Source organism: Numenius arquata, chromosome 1, assembly GCF_964106895.1.
Source record: "Numenius arquata chromosome 1, bNumArq3.hap1.1, whole genome shotgun sequence".
NCBI classification, from domain to species: Eukaryota; Metazoa; Chordata; class Aves; order Charadriiformes; family Scolopacidae; genus Numenius; species Numenius arquata.
This window is the reverse complement of record NC_133576.1, coordinates 116852170-116875420: the sequence shown is the minus strand read 5'-3', so window position 1 is coordinate 116875420 and position 23251 is coordinate 116852170. Positions and strand designations below refer to the sequence as shown.

The 23251-nt window shown below is 37.1% G+C and overlaps 1 protein-coding gene across 1 annotated transcript in view; it reads left to right on the top strand.

Moving 5' to 3' along the window:
* BRCA2 (BRCA2 DNA repair associated) overlaps positions 1-23251 on the top strand; it is a 38500-nt gene that overhangs the window by 9249 nt on the left and 6000 nt on the right. The window contains exons 9-20 of the mRNA XM_074145197.1: positions 888-2060; positions 2908-7689; positions 8874-8966; positions 10447-10516; positions 10904-11322; positions 12300-12490; positions 13097-13284; positions 17967-18137; positions 18397-18748; positions 19464-19619; positions 21740-21884; positions 22418-22539. Coding sequence (XP_074001298.1) covers positions 888-2060; positions 2908-7689; positions 8874-8966; positions 10447-10516; positions 10904-11322; positions 12300-12490; positions 13097-13284; positions 17967-18137; positions 18397-18748; positions 19464-19619; positions 21740-21884; positions 22418-22539 — 7862 coding nt within the window. The remainder of the gene's footprint in view (positions 1-887; positions 2061-2907; positions 7690-8873; positions 8967-10446; positions 10517-10903; positions 11323-12299; positions 12491-13096; positions 13285-17966; positions 18138-18396; positions 18749-19463; positions 19620-21739; positions 21885-22417; positions 22540-23251) is intronic.

Below are 23251 nucleotides of genomic sequence, written 5' to 3'. Positions count from 1 at the left end.
ACAGTGTACCTTGCAGTACTGCAAGACGCGTACTGTAATGTATTAACACTTCAGAATTTCAGAAAAGCTAAATTTGCATATAGTCATTAAGCATATTCATTTGTAACCCAATCATTAATTCCTAAGGTTCACATCCCTAGTTTAAGTAAATCTAATCCTGGTCACTGTAACACTAAGCTGTAGGCATTTGGTCCTGGTAGTAGAATTCACAGCTTTGCTGTAGGTCTGTAACCTGGATTCAGAGTTAGGGTTCTTCAAATATATAGTAATCAGCATTTTGACTGGGAAGCTATTCAAATTGAAAAACTAACGGGAAACATGGAATTCTGTGGTATGTTAGGTATTTTACCCTGGCCTGTTGCCCAAAACTTAATTAATTAAACTTTAAAATCTTTAATACGTTCTAACAATCAGTCATATATCACTCCAGAACAGAAACATCTAATGTTAACCCTCTTTTTGTCCTAGTATCATATTATTTACCCAGAAGGAGAGGCTCTGAGAAAACAAATTCAGTAGTTATTGCCCAGTTAGGGCACTTTCTGGGAAAACAGGGCAATTTTGTTTTAAAACTTACTACTCATTCTGTTGTCCATAGGAAAAGAAATTTTCTTTAGAGACAGGTAGGTTTCATCCTGGAAACCTGCTCAACCACCCTGGTTCTCGGGAGGCCAGGGCATCTGCATGTATGTCTTTTGCCTCCTGTTTCCTCCAACAGCTGCTGTTGGAGAGTAGCTTACTTTAAAGACATGTAGATTATCTTTCCAAAGGTAATTGCCATAAAATTGAAAGCTGTATTTACCTATAAAACACAATACTGCTCCTAAGTTATTTCCTAAAACTTAATTTTTTACTTTTCCTCTCCCCATCTTCTTTAAACTGTTTAGAGTCGGGGATGTTAGATGGCTTATTTGGTGAGATGAATAGCTTTGAGGATACATTCACCATGCCTGCCAAGTCCGATGGAACTCTCCTGCTGACACCACGTGCTCCAGACGCAGTAGAGAAATATGAAATAAACACAGATAAAGCACAAGGAAAGGGGGATGTTCCTTCTGAGCAGCCTGTTAGAAGAAAGCCTGGCATTTCACAGGAAGTGAAAACAACTAGCTGGACTGAAAAAAGCCACTCTATTGAAATGCAGGATTCTTTGCTCCAAAACACAGATGAAAATACAGGGGATGGTAAAGATAGACGTGAAAAGGAGTTGGAGTCACTTGGGGTTGCAGGAGATGTCCAAGATTATGGAACACACAAGTCATCTGAGAATGAGAAGCCTGCGAAAGAAGATGTGCAATCTTCAAGCCAGTGGTCTCAACTGAACTTATCTGATCTTGATGTAACTCACTTGGAAATGTCTTTATGTAGCTCTCCACCCTCTGACTTAAGTAGAGAGAAAAATTTAGAAGAGAAGTCTGTACTAATGACCCAGGATAATGCTGTGGAAACATCTTTACTGAATACTTCAGGCTTGATGAAAGCACAAAAGCTGTTGAGTGTCAATTTGTCAGAAAAGTGCTATGAAGTGAAAAATTCTGAAAACAACCCAGCATCGGAAATAACTCCAGTACAGTCGGTGTCTCTGGGTGTTCAAGATCCAAAGTTAGTAAAAGGATGTGCAGCTGAGAAGGCTTCCAAAATGAGCTTCTTAAACTGTAATTCTTTTTTAATTGAAAGTACAAATGTCACGGAGTATTCTGTAGTCTACAATGGCAGCTTTTCCAAGCATTCAAAAACAACTTCTAAATCTGTCATAACTGATGTTCTGTCTCACCCATTTGTATGTAGTGCTACATCTCCAGATAATTGCAATGACCTACATTTAATGAACAGTGAAAATACTCTTACAAAGTCTGGATTAAAAAGCCTAAATATGTTATCCAGCTTGAGAAAGAGATCCAAGAGATTTATTTATACAATAAATAATACTTTACTGTATCAAGAAGAAAAAATACAGAGAGAAGTAACCTCTGAATCGCCTGTTCATCCTGTGTTACCGCATTCGGAATCTGATTGGTGTGAATTTAAAGGTTGTCACGTGGCCAGTGTTGGTGAGCAAGGTATATTATTAAGCTTTTCATCATTTGTGAAGGATTCTGTATTGAGTTACTAAGAACCTTTTACATAAATAGTTCAGATAAAATCCTGTAAAATCTTGTGTTTGGGATAAATTAGCTCTGCAACTGAGTAGTTTGGGAATCAAGATATGGAATTGATCTGTTACAATAATAGTGACAGAATAACATTCTTTTCAAATAGTCTGGCACTGACTTACTGGTTTAATCTCAAGTTAGTTTCTTGAATAAAAACTTCCACCTTGAACCATTATTCTAATTGATGAGCTTAATTATCTTTGCCAATGCTGTTTAGACATCTGTAGTGTCAAGGGCCATCCCAAGATGATAACTTCTAAGCAATCATAAAGAATGGTAAAGTTGTATTGTTACTTTTCTAAAATTAGGGGGTTTAAGACTATATCTGTTTCTGAAAGCAAGCACATACTCATATTTTTAAAAGCTGTTGTTCTTGCTAGAATTACCTAATATTGGGAATTGAAGTACTTCTCTTTAAAGTTTGAAACAAATCCTTATGTTGAGACAAAAGGAATGGAAGCTCATCTCTTCAAATTTCATTGCAATTAAAAATTGATTTATTTTTTTTAACTGACAGCATTCAGTGCAGGCTACTCACTCATTTCTGGCTATTAGAACGTGATTGGATTAAACAGATCTCCAGTCTTGACAGGGCGTTCACATTTGAAAACAGAAGTGTTATTTATGGTACCAGTGTTAAGCATGTGTAGAAATGATCTTATGGGCCAAAATTTTATGAAAATAAATGCAATTCTTTGTATAAATAAGAACTATTTTATTAACATGTTTTATTCTGTAATGTCTTCTCTTGCAGACTGCTTGCTTCTTGCTGAGAGAAAGGATTTGCAGTTGAATATCAAGGAAAATAGTTTCAGCACTTGTGCTTTAAAAATGGATATAACAGATAACTCATCTGATAATTCCTTCAACAATAGGCTGAAGCAACAAGACTTGAGAATCTTGGTGGAAAATGCAAGAGAGGATCAACCCGCTACATCATTAAACTGCTTAGAAGTATCTAATATACAGAAAGAAGACAAAACAGATTCTTTACATAATGAAATAATTTCAAACATAAAACGTAAAGTTCTAACTTCAGCATCCCTAATGGCAAGAAAGTGTTCCAGATTGCTCCCTAAAGGCAAGGAAGACAAGTGTATGAGTGCTAATGTGAATGATGGAGCTACTGTACCTCGGAGCCTTAAAGAACAGGTTGTGTGGTCTTCTCCTAGGAGCGATGATGCGCACCATGACACTACGTCTATGATGAACAGCACTTTCAATAATACTTCGAGTCAGATCAACTTTGGCATAAATGGAGTCAGTAGTGATGATTGCAATAAAATACCAACTGATAAAAGGCATTCTACAGACCAGTCGTCAGTAGTTGACTGTAGAGAAGTACTTGAACCGTTGGGAATAAACTCTTCAGAAAATGATAGTACTGGATTAAAACACGGGGACCAAACAGATGCAGCTGCCTTTTCAGAAGATGTAGTCAGCGATCAAAAGCCAAAGTCAGTTGAAAACAATGAAAGCACTCAAGCAGCTGCTTGTGATAATGTAGCTGTAAAGATTGCTAAAGAATTATTAGGTTGTATAGATGATAATTCTTTAAACAAAGTAATTTCTGAAGAAAATAAACAAGTAGCACCTACATATTCCAGCACAAAGTCAAAGGAGAACCTAAAGTATAAAGGGAAATCATCAGGAAATCATAACGCAGGCAGTTTGAATCCAGGCTTTGGTGGCTTTCAGACTGCTTCCAATAAGCAGATTAAATTCTCTGAAGTCAGTGTAGCAAAAGGCAGAATGCTGTTCAAAGATATTGAAAATGAATACATTGAAGCTTCTTCCATGGAGAGAGTCAGAAACTTTTCAAATCAAGTTAAAAAGGAGAATACGTTTTTCTCTGATTCAGAAAGCAAGTTGGGCAGTGATTTATCTGATTCTTTAGATTCACAGACAAGTTTTCTTGAGCCCAGGCATACACAGTTTATTCCACATAAAGTTGGCTTGTGTAAAAGCTTTCCTAGAAGTCAACAATCTTTGCAAGATACAAATCAGACTTTGACAGCAAGCCAAGAAGCTGAAGTTGCTGAACTGTCTAGTATCCTGGAAGAAACAGGTAGTCAGTTTGAATTTACACAGTTTAGAAAGCAAAATAACACAATACAAAATCATGTTGCTCAACAGTTTGGAACTGTAGAAACACGTGGAACAACAAATGTGGAAAATATTTCTGAAACAAGGAAAGATGCTGATTTTTGTAGCACTTTTAAATCTGAAAATAAAGTGAAAAATGGCCGGTATTGTACTAAGCAGGAAGAAACAAACAAAGACTCTAAAGTGGTTGAATACAAAAAAGAAAACGCAGTGGTTTTCCATAAAAATGACAAAAAGGTTACTTTTACTAACTTAGACAGAAATGAAAGCAGAATGTCTGATGGGAGCTTTCCAGTAGCTAAACAGGGCAGCTTTTCTAATTTTGTAGGCTTTACTTCAGCTGGAGGTAAAAAAATAAATATTTCTAAGGAGGCTTTGACCAGATCTGCAGAGCTCTTCAGGGACTTGGATGATGATAACTATTTGTTTAAGTCTTCTGAAACTAGTGCTAGATGTCGCAGTTCAAATGGGCACATACCTTCCAACTGTAATTTTGTGAGATGCCAGACAAAAGAAAACGAAGGAAAAACTGTTTGTATTTCAGATTTCAAAAGCACAGGTGCCATTTCCCACACAGGTTCCTTTTCCCATCACATGCAGAAAAGAAATGAGGAAAATATTAGTATACCGTTCAAGGAAGATACGGAAAATCAGTCAAAAAGATCAGTAAATGATAATGAAGATGTTAATTTCAGTAGTACTAACGCTATCATCAGCAGTCTAGCATCCATTAAAAAACATAACCAGAATCATAAAATTTCCAAACAGGTTTTGAATCGAGGAAATTGCCAAGTTGAAGGTAGTTTGCAAGAAGACTCATTAGATGTAATGTGTCCAGGAGATGCTATTAAAACTGCAGAAGAGCATAGTTTAAGCATATCAGACAAAATGGAAAACCTGTCTCCTAATCAAAAAGGAGAAGACAGAAAGGAAAATGAGTGCTTGTCACAAAAATTTCAAGCTCCGGCTGGTGGTGGTACATTAATTTCTGATGCAGCTTTGGATCATCCTCTACGCTTGCTAAATGCACAATATGGAGAAAGAGATGTAAATGTTTTTGAGAACTCTGATAAACAAAAGACAAATCATGAAAGTGTGGAAGGAGATGACACCACCCATGATAAGAACTTGTTAGAGAATGAAAGCAGAATAAAAATAGGTTCTTACCATCAGCATCAAATACATTTCAAGCAAGAGGTGGATGTTGAAAAAAATGAAGTGAAAGGGAGTTACCTGACTGGTTTTCATACTGCTAGTGGCAAGAAAATAACAATTCCTGATGGATTTTTGGCTAATGCTGAACGTTTTTTTGCAGAAAACATTGATGTAGGAAAGAAACACAATGACAATTTTGAGAACCCCTTAAAGAAAAGGAAATGCGATAAAAACTGTGTTAAAGGCTGTGATTTATGTAGTGAAAGCATTGCTCAATGTGATCCAGAAAAACTTAATAAAAAGTTTGTTCCTGAAGAACCTGGAGGTCAATTTAAGCAGACAGTGGAGAGCAGTCCCACTGAAAACGCTGGGATTCTTGATGCTGTTAAAGTAGATACGTTTGTTAATCTAGGTGAAGGTTGTGAAAGAAGTTTGGTAACTTCATATGCACATAAAAAAGCTGATGTCAGACCTGGAAAGTCAGAATTGGAATCTATTCCTGGACAGGAGAGTGATGCTTTAAGTAGAACTCGTTTCTCTGAAGATGGAAAACTGTTTGCAGAGAGAGAGACGGAAGACTCGGCAAAAAAGAGAGGTGATTCAGAAAATATACGTGATTTTCCTCTGCACTCAGCTGCATCTTTGCATGTAATAAAGGTATCAAATGACCTTCAAGATCATTCTGTGCCTGGAGATACAAAGAATATTTTATTTTTTGAGGATAGTAACAATAAATCGAATCAATCCCTCCTCTTAACTTCAAAGAGTAACTCCTGTCATTGGAACTGTGACAGTAAGGAATTCAACTTAGAACATTTAAACAAACCTTGTGCTGATACAAACTGCTTCACAGACACCATACTTAATGCTTGCCAAAACCAGTCACTAGCCAGCCTTCATGAAGGTGAAAGTAATTTAACCAGCTTAAAAGAAACATCCCTTAATGTTGAAAATCAAAAGGATGATATGAAAAAAACTGCGTTTAGTACAGCAAAAGGTAAAGCAGTTTCTGTTTCGAAAAGTGCGTTAGCAAGAGTCAGACAAATGTTTCAAGAAGACTACAGTGAATCTGTAAAATATGAAATTGAGACTAATTCAAGAACTAATCAAACAGAAATTGCTGGAAATTCATCTTCCATCATTGATGCTGGGTGTCCTAATTCTGCTAAGTTTTTAAATGCTGCAAGAAGTGACGAGATTAATTCAGCTGCATCCCATTTCATTAAAGTAAATGCAAGTGCTAGTGAAAATGGTCACCAAGACACAAACACATTTGTAGGTGTGAAGTCCGTTCCAAATTCTCAGAGGCGATGCTTTGAACAGCATATTAAGCTTTTAGGGCAGTTGCCTGTTCCAGATAAGCAGGTAAAGCAGACAGATTCTTCTGTGAGCAATCTTGGATTTTTTAGTACAGCAAGTGGAAAGCCTGTACAACTATCAGAAGACTCACGAAGGAAAGCCAGACAGCTCTTTTCTGAAATGGAAGTTAATCATTCTTCGCACATACAAGAAGCATATTTAGTTGAGGAAGACGTTGAAAAGCCTGAAATGCAGACTGAAGTAGTTCCTGGGAAAATGCAGAGAGCGTTATCAAAAGGGGAAGAAAATGCCAGCGCTGAATTGATTTCAAATCCAGCTTTTGGGTTCAGCACTGCAAGCGGAAAGCAGGTAACAGTCTCTGAAAATGCCTATCAAAAAGCAAAGGCACTTTTAAAAGAATCTGATGACTTTTTAAGCAGTGGGCTTTGCATTATAGATCAACTTAGATCAATTAAAGAGGGCGTTCGGCATGAGAATTCTCTAACTGATAAAGTGATCTCTGAATCCAAAACTGAGAAAAGCTCCAATGAAGACTTTGACTTAAAAAACATCAACCCTGAGGAAATGAAGTCTTCCCCAAGCACTCACCGTGTTACAATGCCTGAGTATGTACCACATAGTAAGAAAAACAAGCAGTTAATATCTAAAAATAACTTGCAGCAAAAGGAGACTAAGTCTTTTGGAAAAGGGCAGCCGAATCTGGGGATGAAAAGAGAGACTGATGCAGTTTCATGCAGTGCTACTGCTAAAGCAGAAATGAATATCAATCTTCTCCAAACTCCAAAAAATTACTTGGAAATAGAAGCTGTAGAAAGTGCAAGAGCTTTTATGGAAGACGAGCTTTCCGATTCTGGAGTACAAATTAGTGCTGCACAGTCCTTCCATGGCAGGCTGGATAAAAACTTTCCAAATAAGACCTTTGGGAAGAGGCACTTTGATGAAAAAAACTCACTTGGTAGGTCTTTGTCTTATATATGTTCAACTCCATATTTCTCCACGGTGCGTTGTTTGGGGTTTTTTTTGCACATCACATTGATTTTTAGGTCATATAGAAGTTGAAGTTCTTTCTCTATGTGGAAATGACAAAAATTCTTGCTGCAGGAAATAGTTCATCCACTTTCTAGCCTTAAATGTACAGTACAAGATAAATTTGTGATGAGTAATTTTCAAGGTGTGCAGCTTTTGCTGGATTTATCATAAAGCTATGAAAGAAAGCTACTGCTCTTTTTCTCTCCGAGCAAATTTCCTTTTTTCTTTTTTGTCTTTGCACAAATCAAGTGTTTTTTATTGAAAAACAAGTGCTAGTATTTCCATTTTCACCTTTTTGTGCCTTGTAGGTGAGGACAGTGTTTCACTTGTATTGGGATTGCTAGTCTGATATGAAAAGTAGTTGTTGGTCTAGAGGCGCAGTTTCTTACGATCTAAAACTGACCTGTCTCAGGGCCGAAGTGTTGGCACTTAATGCTTGCACAGTCGCCCAAACCTGGGCAGGGCCCTTGGCCAGCTGAAAACTGTTTATAGAAGGGTAGGTGGGAACAGAGTGGCTGCCCAGCTATGCTAGTTCAGGTACAAAGGTCAAGCAGGCTGGTGCAGGGAAGTTTGGGGAGGTGTGAAAAGGCAGATGGCACTCCATTGGTCCAACTTGAATCAACTGTGACACAGCTGAACCATATCCTTAGCTACAGCTTCTGTAAAAGATGTGTTACATACTTTTTTAGAATTCTGTGGGGACTCTGATTACTGAAAGTACAAAAGCAGATGCAGGTAAGCTGTGCTGCTGAAGTCCACTGTGGTGCACTTTCTGAGGCAGACTGTCCTGAGTATGTTTGATAACTTAAGGCTCACAAATTTTGATTTGGACGGAACAGACCCGATTACTACAAAGATTCTGAAACAGACTTCGTTATATGAAGTCTTGAAGTCACTCTTGGTAACACAATATACAGTCATTCTGTACAGAAGAAACTTCGGCAAATTGTGTTGAAGCAGCTCTAGTTCAAAAAGGCCATTTAATACAGATGCGTGATCTGAAAACTTGCTACTTCTGCTTGCTCTGACTTCTTATTTAGAAATTATAAATTGGTAAGAAACTGAATTTAAAAGGAACATCACTTTTAAAAATCTGTGTTTTTATCCTAGGAGAACCTCCAATTAAAAGACAGCTTCTGCTTGAATTTAACAGAACAAATAACCCCCCCAGGTCTTTGAAAGCTTTGAAGAGCACCCCTGATGGTAATTTTAGTTGTCTTCTGTTCTAAGCCGTAATCTGATGTCGGTTGTTATCTTTAGAATTCTTCAATTTCCAGTGAACTAACATATAATAAGATTGCGTAACTACTTCTTTTGTCAATATAGTAATGGAAATTCAGGGAAGCTGCTATGGTGAGGTCTCTGCTGATTTGAAATCACATGATTAATGACATACCTTATTGTGTAGAATCTAAATATATTACAGTGTACCACTTCTACAAGAATTCTGGTTTCATTTCTAGCTCAGTAGGAATTTATCCAGTTTCTTGCAATCCTAAATCTCACGAATTCTAGTCTCAGTAGGAAGAATATATTTTATTATCTCTCTATATTTTAACTTCTCAATTAAAAACTGTATCTACAGGAAAATGAGAAGGTACTGGTAATTTCATCCTGTAATAATTTGTGAAGAATGTACTTACTGATAGCTGTCTACATTACAGATGCTTTTAATATTTTGAGCCAGTAATATGGAGGCTTATGAAAGTGAAATCAAGGTTTTTAAAGGCTGAGTTGATGCTTTATGTGAAGCCAGTTAGTGATTAGGGTATTAGGATAATATTATTCTGGCTACGGCTTTTGGTTATGGGATAAGCTGGGTTCTTTAAGGAACTAATTCTTTCTAAGCACTGCATGCTCTCACCTAGAATTCAGTAGAAGGATTCATCAAATATATTGGTTCAACCGGTATATTGGTTCCTGAATGCTGTTCTAAATCTGTTCTAAGCATAAAGCAAATTATTTAAAGAAAGTTTTAAATGACATTTGTAAGTTGCTGCCAGAGAATAATTTTATACTCTCCATATGTCAATATTATCCTACCCAGCAGCAGGGCCTGAACAGTGTTATTCTTTGGTGGAACAACTGAAAACAGCTCTAATCTCCAGTATAGTCTTGCCTCTGACTTCAGGAACATGTGGCATCTTGTATATGTGACTTCTCATATGAAACTTCCTCTTTGCAGCCTAAGGGCATGCCACAAATGAGTTTAAATTCCAGGCAGACATGATTTAGTTTTGTTGATAACTCCAAGCTAAGCGTGTCCTTCAACGATGGAAGGAGGAGTTTGTGCAAATGTGCCCTTTTCTGTTGTAACTTTAAAAAAAAAAAAAAAAAAAAAGGTTTGCTAAGAAAGTTCTACACTGAATGGTGAGCCTACCTGGAATTAAATATCTGATAAGCATTTCCCTTTCAGGAGCCTGAAAACATCTTGTAGGCTCACAAATAGCACCTTTTGAGAGTTCAACATAGATCTGTCTGCAACTAGTGTGAAGATGTTTTATACAAAGATTTTATTTGGGGGGGGGGGGGGGGGGGGGGGGGAAGAAAAGGTCAAAGCTGTTTAAATCCATGCTGGAAACTTTTCTATATATTTATAACATTAATACAGAAAAAACATGTGCTGTAAATATCTATCCATACAATGTACCATTTCAAACATTTTTTTCTAATTATCCTACAGGCATTTTCAAAGACAGAAGAAAATTTATGTACCATGTCCCTTTAAGACCCATAACTTGTCAACCTTTTGGGTGAGAAATTTAATATATTTTAGAGTTGTTCTAATGCAATTTCTTAAAACCTTGCAGGCCCTTGTAACTTTAAAAAAAAAAGCTAATAATTTGCTACCCAACTTTATAAAAGACTAATAATTTTTCTTCAAAATAAACATATTAAAGTACCATATAACACATTGCTGCAGTAGACCGGTGAGATGCTAAACAAATTTTACACTTGCATTTCTCTTCTCGACAGATAGAAATTGAGTATTGAGTTTTTAAAATGTCAAAGACTGAGATTTAGTCTCTTATTGACGTAGTGTTGAAAGTTGTATTACTAAATTAAGAATATCAAAATCCTAACCAAGATTTTTGTCAGGAAGCTGAAACCTGTATGTTTAAATGTTTTCATCTCTGTAGGGCTACTAAAGAACGACAAGAAGTGAGGAATCCTACCCTTACTCTGCCAGATCAAGACTTCAAAGGATTCAAATCTAAACCTGCCATTTTTCAGCACTGTGCACTGAGGCAGTCCTCAAATGGTACTTCAGGAGTTTCTACCCCGTGCAAGGCCTCAGCAAAAGAGAGTGAAGAAACAAGAAGCTTGTACAAGTCTGGCAAAACTGCTAAAACTTTTATTCCACCCTTCAAAACAAAGCTGACATTTTCTACAGGTGAACATGGCAGCAGCAAAAGATGTGACTCGCCAATCAGCAAAAATATGACCGAGGAGACAGAATTAAATCAGATCACAACCAAACAAAATGTTGCTGAACCTCAAGATCACCAGTCTTGCATCCAGCACGCAGCAGACGCTGACCTAGAAAATGGCAATTTAGGTATTTTCAGATTTTGATCACTTAACTATTGTGATACCAGAATTGTGAATATCAGAATTGAACCTTTAAGGGTTTTGTATATTCTGCCAGACTTCTTTTTAAATAAAAAGAAGCTCCTTTTTAAGCTTTTTTTCTTGGGCAGGAAAATTAGCAAATAATTATTTTCCTAATAACTTATATTGCACTCCTATAAAGCATATGCAATTCATGTCCAAAGTTAACTAAGAACATGAAAGAATTGTTTTCACACAGTGCTTCAGAAACAAGAAGCCTTATGTTTCATTTGATACCTGATTTTCTCTGCCTATTAAGTAAAATATTCTAGGGACCTTAAAGACTACCCTTGCTATACTTTCATTCACTTTTACAGAAGGTTGTTTTAATTCTGTTTTCTAATTAAAATGTAGGCTTAACCTACAACAGCCTGAAACAGGCTGATAGTGTCATTTTCAAAGAGGCAGAGTTTAAATGCTCAACTGTTTGATTTTAGCATGTGGGCTTATGCCTTCTGAGCTCCCTAGAGCGTTCCAGTGTGTGTAATTTCTGTAACTATTACAATCAAATAATCTGGATTTATTTTTTAAAGGACTCATGGTGTATGTTTGAAAAGGTGCATGAACATTTGCAGAATCAGATCCCGTATTTACAGAATTTGGACTTTGTAGTCATCATGAACTAATTTCTGTTCATTTGGAGTTTTCTATGAAGATAGAGTTCAGTCTGAGGAGAAAAATATGTGGATTTAGGTTTAGTTCAGGGACTTATGTATTCATTTCATATCTTTAATTTCATATAAATATTATTTAAATATCTTCAGTAAACTCTGCTTTTTAAATGCATTAAACTTTGAATATTTAGAGTGGCTTAGAAAATATGCTTATCTGAATCTGCTTTTATAGTGTGACTGTATATCTTAAGTCGGTATCTACTGTAAAAAGTTTTGATGGTTTGGGGTGTTTGGTTGGGTTTTTTTGCAGCTATGAACAAGATGATGACAAATCTCCGCTGTGCCAGAGATCTGCAGGAAATGAGAATTAAAAAGAAATATAGGCAAAATATTAGCTCACAGCCAGGCAGTCTTTATGTCATTAAAATATCAGCAAGAAATAGAATCTCTCTGAAAACTGCAGTAGGAGATAAATCTCCGAGTTTTTATTCTACAGAAGAGGTATGTTGATGTCTTTTTACTGCGTGTCTTTCCCAGGATCTGTTCCTTAAGACAAGCAAACAAAAACTCAGTAGCTTTTGAATAGATACATTCTTCAGGTTTGAGATAAGTATTTACAGTAGCTGTTACACCAGTTGCTACAGTTTTCGAAGAAGCTTTGCCACAGTTTTTAAGACTATTCCAAATAATAACAGTCATAATAATGGTCTCTGTAGTCTTATAATCAAACAAGAGAAGCATCAAATAAGGAAAAAATCCACCAATTATAGTTGATATTGACTTTTAACCCACATTAAGAGCTTTTTAAGACAACAGTTACAGACTTACACAAGCCTAAGTTTTATCAAAAGCCTCTTGCTTTTGATACAGTGAAGGTACAAAGCCAATTGAATTTTTTTAAACACTTTTAAAGCACACTGTGATGCTGCTGTTCTGCTAAAATAATTGCTGGGAATTCCTCCATTCTGCTTAGATTATATACAAAATGACAACATCGGACAAAAGTTGTCTCAGCCTATTTGAATTTATAACATTACATATAAAAACTCTTAGCTGAATTCTTACTGTATTGTCATTATTTTGTCTTTTTCATCTGATTTTTTGCAGCTTTATACATACGGTGTTTCAAAACATTGCGTACAAGTTAACAGCACAAATGCGGAATCTTTCCAGTTTCTCATCAAAGACTTTTTTAGTAAGGATTATATATTAGCTGGAAATGGGATACAGCTTGCTGATGGAGGATGGCTAATACCTACAGATGAGGGAAAAGCTGGAAAAAAGGAGTTTTACAGGTACTGTTACTTATGTACTTGAGGCAAGTATGCTATTTATTAGTTAGTGATTCTTTTATCCCCTAGAGTAAATCTTTGTGATCTTTTGTAAACCTCTGACTTCTTTTTTTACTGTGCAGTTTTAGTACATCTTTGTTACTGCAGATAAAGATATTGTAGGGCTGTAAATTTACTGTGTAGACTAATGTTGTCTTGGTCTTCACTGACCTTTAAAGAAAGCATACAAAGTCAATTTAGAAAATTTCTGGGGATTCTTCAGTAGTGTAAATAGTCTAGAAAAATATTACTGTTTTCTGTTAATTCAGAGCTCTACCATTTTGTTTAGTTACCATTAATAGGTTTTGATTTGTTTTTATTTCAAATGGAAAAGGATTTATTTCTGTTGGGCTCTAGAGTTTATTGATGGGAATGAACGTTGATTGGGGAGGTGCTTAGAGCTTCTTTCGGAGGACAGGGCTGAAAATGTATTTTTTCAATATAATTTTTTTAAAGTTGACATATGGTTTGAAGGAAGTCAATAGTAAAACTTGCTTATTCATTCAAGCTTTCCTTTGAGTATATGTAAGAAGAAAAAAGAAAAAAACAAAACCCACAGACAGCCCTTGCTCTTGCACTCTTCCTGGTCCTTCTGTCCTTCCTTTTGCAGGTCATTTAAGATGAGCTGAAAAAAAGTGTTTGTGTTGAGTGCATCTTTCCTAAACGCTTTCATAAAAACTATGTTTTGTTTTACTGTAAGCAAGGTTGTACATTATAATTACATCAAAAGCATGTGCAACAGAACAAGGAACAACCAGTGTACTGTTGTTCCAGGAAAGCTTCAGAAAATGCCTAACCATTATTTCCTGATTTCCTTCGTAAATTTGAGGTGCTCTTTTTTTCAGGTCAGTGTCACTGTTGCTACACATTCACACAAACACTCAAGGCAGAGGCCTGTATTTGAGTAATATTTGTAGTCAAGCACGCATTGCCAACCTACGCAGTATCAGAATTCAAGAGGTATACAACGTTTGCTTCCCAGTACCGAAGTGTGGCAGAGATAGGTCTGTTCCAGGGTCAAGGACTGCTTCTGTTTGAAAGTTTGAATTGGTGAAGTTGGGGCCAGTAATCCAATATGGGAAAAATTGACTAGTTACAAGATGTGTACTTCCACATTGTGATCTGTACTTCCTCATTAAAAAAAATTGCTTTCTGCTCTTGCAGAGCAAGCATCATTAAGAGCTTCTCCCACATGACTTTGTGAAACGTTTTTGATGCCAAAGTCATTGCCATGACTTTGGAAGCTGGTTTTGGTGTCAACAATATTTGTTCGTCATGGGAGAACTGGAGATGTTCTGTGTCCATACCCAACAACTACTCAGTGAAGATCCATCAAGTGCAGGAGTTTACAGAATCATAGAACAGTTAAAGCTGGAAGGGACCGCTGGCAGTCATCCAGTCCAAGGCCCTGTTCAACACACTTTGAATTAGATTAATTACTCAGGGATTTGTGTAGCTGAGTCTTGAACACCTCCAAGGACAGATTCCACAGCTTTTCTGGACAGCCTGCACCAGTTGACCACTCTTACAGTTTAAAAAACCCAACCAAACCAACAACCGCTATCTCCCAATTAGAATTTTCCATGTTCCAATGTGTATCTGGTTGCCTCTCATCCCGTTGTTGTATGCTTCTGAGAAGAGGCTGTCCCTGTGTCTTCTCTGAATCCTCCACTCAGGTAGTTGTATACAGCAGTAAGGTCTTAAATTAAATCTTAAATCTCTCAAGTTCAAACAAACCCAGCTCTCTTAGTTTGTATGTCATGTGCTTAGCCCTCGAGAGCACGGGAAGATCACCCTGGTGGCCCTCTGCGGGGTTTGCTCCATCATATCAGCATCTTTGTCCTGGCGAATCCAAAGCTGGAATGAAATTTCAGGTGCAGGCTCTCATGCGCTAAAGAGAGGAGGAAGATCACTGCCTTCCTGGCTTTGCTCATAATGCAGCCCAGGATGTGTTTGTGCTGCTTTGTTGCAAGGACACATTGCTGCCTCAATCTTGGGTTGTCGTTCCATCAGAGGTGCAAGACTTGGCTTTTGTCGAATTTCATGAGATTCCTGGCAGCTTGTTTCTCAAATAGCAACCCTGCCCCACAGTTTATCAACCACTTCCCCAAATTTGGTGTCGTCTGTAAACTTGCCACAGGTGTGTTTCATGCCATCATCTGGGTTGTTAATGACGACATTAAACAACACTGTATTGATACCTGAGAAGTGCCCCTAGTTAATTCCCACCTGCTGGACTGTATAGTTGATTGCAATTCTTTATGCTCAGCCATCCAGCCAATTTTCCACCCACTTTATCTACTTATCCACCCCATATCTTACCAATCTTGTGATAAAGAGCAAGGACTTTGACAACTTTTTACAGTCTAACATACGCAATATCTACTTCCCTTCCCACAGCACCGGTTACTTCATTATAGAAATCAATTGGGTTGGTTAGGCATGATTTGCTCTTTGTAAATCTGTGTTGGCTATTCCAGATCACCCTCATGTCTTTGACTTGTTTAGAAATGTTTAGAAGTTACTGAGACTGTGTTTGACAGGAAACCAAGTCTGTCTCAGAGCAGTCTTTAAAATTGATTGTGTTTTTTTCCCTGAATACTGTAAGGCAGAGCTAATCCTCGCACAGTTCCACTTTGCACCTTGTGGCATTGATTATAGGCGCATGCATTTATGTCATCACTTGGAGGCAGAGCGCGCAAAACTTGACCTAACTTGTTACTTGCCTGTTTCCTCCCCATTTGGCAAGTATTTTGCTATTAGCAATACCATCCCTGATTCTGTGTTTCCCTCCAGTGATGACACGATTGTTGAATTGTTGATTGTTTTGGGGATATACCTTGCTAGATGAAACGTTCCTACAAAGCATTTATGGCAGATGCCTAAAGGACTGTCTGGGATGTTCATCCATGTGCAGTTACGGTGCAGGGCCTCTTGCTTACATGTCAGTGTTCTGGAGTTGTGTGCATTTTAGAAAGCATGCTGGTCACTTTTCTCATGTAAAACTGCTATTTCTAGGCTGACGAGCAAAGCCACTACACAAATTAATAGGAAACATGAGGTTTGAGGTTGCTTTTGGCAAGAAGCAGTAGATCTCTGGGAACAAAGCATCCAACTCTGGATCAGTGTATTTGCAGTCTGCTGCTTAGGCGTGTTGGAGGTAATCTTGATTAATTTCACACAATTTTCCTGTGAGTGGGAAAGGTATTAAAGTATTTGCATAAAACATCTTATGGCTAGATGTGCCAAATGTTGGGCTTTTTAGACAGTCCAACTTCTTGTTCCAAAGGTAGCTTGTCTTAATAATGATTTTCAGATGTGCTCCTGATTATGTGGTCAGGCCATCAGATATATGGCTTTGCCCACATTCATTTTTCAGAAACAGTAGAGAGAAACCACGAACATACATTCTGGGTTATTCTATATCCCAAAATACCCACGGTGGTTTTGGTGTCAGAACCTGCTCTGGGTGGCAGTGTTGACCTGATCTGAATACCAGATATGCTCTCCAGCAATTTGTAGCGTTTGTTCCCCAAGAGGTTGCCTTCAATTCCAGTATCTTGTCTGGTTTTATTATATGTTAAAGCATATGGTTGAGAATAAATACTTCTGGTCGGCTGAATCAGTCTTTTTATCTTTTTAAGTATTTTAACTGAATCTCTATCAACTAGAATATATATGTCTTCATTTAGTCATCCGTGTTTAGGATCTTAATCTTGAACTGAATTTTGTCTTTAACTCCTGAATTGCAATATCCTTCACAAAAGATCACAGAGTATCTTCTAAAGTTTGAGATTGCTTAGATCTCTTCTATTGTACTAATAATTAATTTGATGGTCATACCTGCTTCTTTTCTTCCTATATATGATTTTTTGGCTTTTAAATTGTTTCTTTTGTTCACTCAACTGCAATACAGTTCCTTAAAAACTTCATGAGGCTTTCTAACAAGTTGGAAATTGACCTTTTGATAGGACTTATCTTACGTTCTAATCAGTCTAATGGCTTAGCTATTTGAATCTCTGGTCTAATTTTTTCTCTTCCTCCTGAAAGAAAATAGCCTTCCTAGTGACTGTGAGAGCTAGAAAAAAATAGATGTTTCCAACCCAGCTCATGCGGGTCATGATGATACAGCTTGGACTCCACACGGAATGAAAATTCATTTGAGTGGTCACTCAATGGAGAGAAGAAAGTTCGTCAGTAGCAACTGGAAGTTCTTTGAGATGTGTTGTCCATGTGCATGCTTAAAAAAAAAAAAAAAAAAAAAACACAAAAAGAAAACACTCAAACTGCAACTCTAGAAACTGCAAAGTAGAGGGGGATGGATTGTAATGAACTCATCAAGGAAACGGGAAATTCCAGGGCTGGAAGGGAATAGAGGTCACCTCTGTCCCTCCATGCTCTGTGCATAACTGCATGAAGCAGACAGGGCATGTCCCTGGAGCTGCTGCTAGGGCTCTAAAGTCTCCATTTCAAGTTCATGCTGCCAGGGCATATAAGGACAAAACTTCAATAACCAGATCAGGTTATGGAACATAACCTTCCCGTTTTCACTGTAATAAATATTCCTTTGTTAATACTGCCTGTGTACATACAATGCTAGGGAATAGAGTGGATCTGAGGTTAATTTATTAACAATTTATCTGCAGAGCCCTCTGTGACACTCCTGGTGTGGATCCCAAGCTAATAACAGAGGCCTGGGTTTACAATCACTATAGGTGGATTGTATGGAAGCTGGCAGCCATGGAAGTATCTTTTCCACATGAATTTGCCAACAGATGTTTGACACCAGAAACAGTGCTGTTGCAGTTGAAATATAGGTATGTGTATTTGGAGCTGTATTACGAAATACCTTGCATTTGCTGTTTATCAGAATGCTTATATTGTTAAACCTATGCATATCAATATTAAAAATGTAGTGCATGTTATTTGCAAAAACTTAGATAACATTTGCTTGGCTACAGTGGTACTTAATCACGTAGATTGTTTTTCCTTGAAAGCAATTTTAGCAAACTATTGCTTAATCAATGTGATGGATTTTGTTAGCTTTAACAAAGCATCATGAATTCTTTTTTGTAGGTATGATTTGGAAGTTGATAAAAGTAAACGATCAGCAATCAAAAAAATAACAGAAAGAGATGATGCGGCAGGTAAAACACTTGTACTGTGCATTTCTAAAATCATATCGCTAAGCACCGTTGTATCTCCTACCAGTAGCAATAAGAATGTGGAAAGTAAAAAAGCAGCAGCAATAATTGAAGTTACTGATGGCTGGTATGGGATTAGAGCTCTTCTGGATCCGCCTCTCAAAGCTTTCTTACATAGAAGAAGGCTGACTGTTGGTCAGAAGATCATAGTGCACGGAGCAGAACTTGTTGGCTCTCAGAATGGATGTATGCCACTGGAAGCGCCAGATTCCCTTATGTTAAAGGTAAACCAAAATATTAGTTCAGCTTGACTGGATGTGACCGAGAAATGTAATAGATGCTATTTAGTTGAGCCACATTTTGTAAACAGAAAAAAATTTGCCAGGGCTTTATTGCACAGACAAAGTTTTGTCGAAGTTTAATAACCAGATTTGTAAGACATGACACAAGGCAGCTGACACTGTTCAATAGGGTTGAAAGAGAAGTTTATAATACACAATTCTGCCTAGTTTTGCTGCGAGTTTTGACAGTTTCAGCTGTTTAATTTGGTTAAGCACCAAGTTACAAAAAGTATTTATCCATCACAGACAATACAGAAATTGGAGGAAGAATGGGGGAAAAAAACAGGTCATCAGAGGGTGGGCTTGGGGAGGAGGATCTTGACTTGTTTGAGGATGATCAAAGTTGGGTGGATGGATGGATTAAAGGATGGGTGAAGTTTCAGCATAAAAATTTTGCTCCTCTGCTAAAAGCAATGGCTTATCTCATAGATGCTCATTTCCTAGAGAATTTTAACTCATCAAATTTTTAGTTCCTGTTTAAAATACATTCTTTAATGTGAAAAGAAACCATGAAATTAAAATGTAACATGTTCGGGTGCAAAGATGGGATATTCTTAGTGAGGTCAGTGGGAAAATAGTTTTTCCTCTAGATATAATAAATTGGATATTTTTTTAACCTACCAGTGACAGTTTATCATTCAACATTTAACTTGTTCAGATTTCAGCGAACAGCACTCGGTGCGCACGATGGAATGCAAAACTAGGATTTCATCGGGATCCCAGACCTTTCCCTTTGCCTTTGTCATCGCTTTACAGTGAGGGTGGTGCAGTGGGGTGTATTGATGTAGTTATTCAAAGAGCTTACCCTATTCAGGTATGATATAAGTATTTTACGAATCTAACAGGTTCTATGAGATTTAAATTATATTAGTTAATTGCTATATCATTCCTCAAACCAGACATAATATAGAGAGCTAAAAAATTTAAGAAAATGTACCATTATGTATAAAATGAACAGGAGCGGTTCTTGCAGTGTGCATGTATTTAATATTTCAGGACTGGAGTATCCTGCTGTAAGAAGAATTTGAATTTGAGCTCAGTATCTTCTGGTTGGCTGTGCTTTCAGCTTCAAAAAGCCAGAAATAATTGAATTTCAGTTCTCTAATCTAAAAATCACAGCACTTTTGTTTTAAAGGAGAAAAAAACATTGACAATTACGACTCCAAGTGGAAGTGAAACCCAGTTTTTTCTACCGTTAACGTATATATCCCTGCAAAGAATTTAAATATTAATAACCATTAGTAATATTACTTTTTCTTACATCTAGCTGGCTATATTATGTAAGATCTATTACTTAAAAATAGTACTGAAAAGAACGGGATTATGGTGTAAAATAGAGTGAACATCTTTTAAATACCACTTGATATCCAGACATTTTAAATATGGTCAGACTTCACTGTAACTATTTTCTTTTATAACAACATCAACTACAAAAAGAAACTATTTTTATTTAGTAATCGATCTTCTTAATGTTAACAGTTTCACCAGGACACAAGTTTCAGATTTTGTTCACTTTTCTCAGAGTATGTTTCACTTGGCATGTACATATAGGGTGGGTTATTTTTTTCATTGCTTTCTTTCTAAAGTGTTATAGAGCTGTTGGTCCATGTAGGATGCATTCTGCAAATGTAATAGCAATATTTGGTTTGGATCATTACTTTAATACTTAGAATGTTACTTTAATGGAGGAAATTGCAGTACTTACTATGTGAACTGCCTGACAGAACTAACATTTATTTAGGTCCCAGAAAGTGGACTGTAATCTGTAACGGCACCGCAGTACGTGGCTTCCAGGCTGGGGAGGAAAGTGGTGCTTTGTATCTCACTGTATCAAGAGATTGATGTGCTGATGTAGATTATTACTATTTTTTTTAAAAACGCTGAGACTCCTACTCAAACACAGCAAAATTATAAGAAGACTTGGGCCGTCTTTCTGCTTTTACCTCAAGAGTCAAGGAGTGTAGGAGTCACAGTAACCCTAATTAAAAGTGTCAAACTGGGAATACTGCAGGAAATACATGGCATGTGGTAAATGAGGTCGGCAGAGCCTGTTTCAGCAATTCACTGCCTCATAAGGATCTGTCCTTCAACCCTCCCTTATCCTGCTCTCACTATATTCTCTTGCTGCTTCTCTGTGCTAAACCTGGAGCTCACCTGGTCCTGTTGCTTAGCTAATTCACTAAACCAGAACTAACTAATAACAATACATCTTAAAAAAAAAAACAAACAAAACAGCAATGCAACAAACTGCTGCCTGTTGAATTAACAAACTATGTAGTCTGATGAGGTCAGATACGTGCTAGAGGCAGTGCAAGGGAGAAGATAGGACTGTGCAGCAAAGGAAGGGAAGGGACCGCTTTCAGCAGCAGTGACCTCTTTGTTTGGCTCCTGTCTCTTCAAATCAGGCAAGCCAGTTCTGACAGGGTTGTGGACAAGGCTGTAGTGCTATGGAACCATTTCAGGCAGAAAAAGTTTAAGAGCATCTGCAGAACAACATCATAGTTCTTTTACAGCACCTAATCTAGCATGTTAAAACAAACAGTACTGTTTGTTTCTACTGTAAGAAAAATTGGGTAGAATGGAGTTCTGGTACATTTTTATGCATTGAGTTTGATGGTATCTTAATGTATCTACAGTGGGATCCAGCTATCTTCTAAAATTACATCAGTGATGCCTGTTACTATAAACTATGGTTTCTTCAGCTGTTAAATCATGCAGTTTTGACTACTGTGCCATTCTGTCTGTGTATCTTTAAAGTGAATATTTATCAACCAGTGCTGTGGGGTTTTTCCTTTTATCTATTATACTGAAAGAACTTATGATCTACTGCCTGTTTATTTTTTAAAGCATTTTTGCTTAACAGCAAGTGTTAGAAGGAAGCTGAAGTTAAACATTTAAAAAAGGCTGCGTTTTGTTTGAATCTTTTTATTTCAGTGGATGGAAAAGACATCAGCTGGTTCATACGTGTTCCGTAACAGCCGAGCTGAAGAAAGGGAAGCTGCCAAGCATGCAGAGGATCAACAAAAGAAACTGGAAGCTCTGTTTGCAAAAATCCAAGCAGAATATGAAAAGCATGAAGGTAAAGCTTTCGTTGTTTCAGAACATGTACTAAGAACACAGAAACTTTTTTGGCACTTACAGAAGAGTTCGAAGAAACTGGCAAAAACTTCTCTGGTGATAGAGAAGCAGAGATAGGGTGTTGGGTTGTTTTCTTTGTAGTTGTTGATTTTGCGTTGTATTGGTTTAGGTGTTTTACTTCCTATGGATCAAGATCTTTCGGTACAAAACTTAACTGCAAAGCCAAGCCAATAAGTGTATATCTAGGAAACTCTTCCTGAATGTATTGGTAGCCAGGCTACTAAAAAAATTACCATTGAGCTGATGCTGAGGGAAGTGCTACAAAATTGTAGAATTGTTAATTCCATTCTCTTCAAAGCCCTGACACAGCAATATTTCATCCCAAGGTGGGCACTGCTTAGGATGTATCTCAGTAGACCTGAACACTAAGACTGAGCATCTTTCCTCACAAACACTCTTACATAATGATGTCCGTCTTTCACTTTTAAAGTGTTTTGGTTGTACTCAACATAATGGCTTTTTTTTTTTCAACAGAGAGAACTAGCAGAAGAACACCGAGATCATGCATAGTCACAAGACAGCAAATCCATAATTTGCAAGACGGTGCAGAACTTTATGAAGCAATTCAGAATGCGTCTGATCCTGGTTATATGGAGGTAACTGTAGATCCTACTGGGCTAATTTTGAAATGCTTGTGGAATAATTTACAATCTAGTACCTCCTGCTAAAATCAACCATTAAATTATTATTAATCTTTGCTGCCTTTTGAGATTTTCTACAGCATGCTTATTGCTAAATAAATGAAGAACAAAAATTTTGAAACTATTTTAATGAAAGCTTGTTGAAATAGGTTAATAATATCTTGGATTGCAAAACAGAATGCCACTTTCTCTTGATATAAAAATCCAGGATATAGCACAATTAAAAGTTAATGTCACTTGTAATTTTATTGCTTTGCTTTGTCTTGCATATATGAAAACTAAGTACATCTCGTAAGTGGTGAGTTTCACACGCTTATTCTTGCGTGCAGTTCACTGAAGTGTTTGAATTATTATATTGTCACTGTCATCACAACTTTTGTCAAAAATTTTATTATATTGTCTTCACAATTTTTAAGTGTTTATGCCTTTGTTTATAAAGATGCAGGCGACTAGTCCCTGCCAGTTGTTAAAAATTAAATGCATGCCTCGTCTTTTGCAAGTCAGGGTCCTTAACTGTTATAAAGCCAGACGATCTGTGACTTTATTTGATAAAATGTTACGCCTATCTGTGGTGCTACACGTAAAGGCATCTGGATCTTGAAGGCTTGGTCAGGAGGGAAACGCTCCTGATATATTTTAGCGTAAATCACTGTCAGCTCAGAAATAA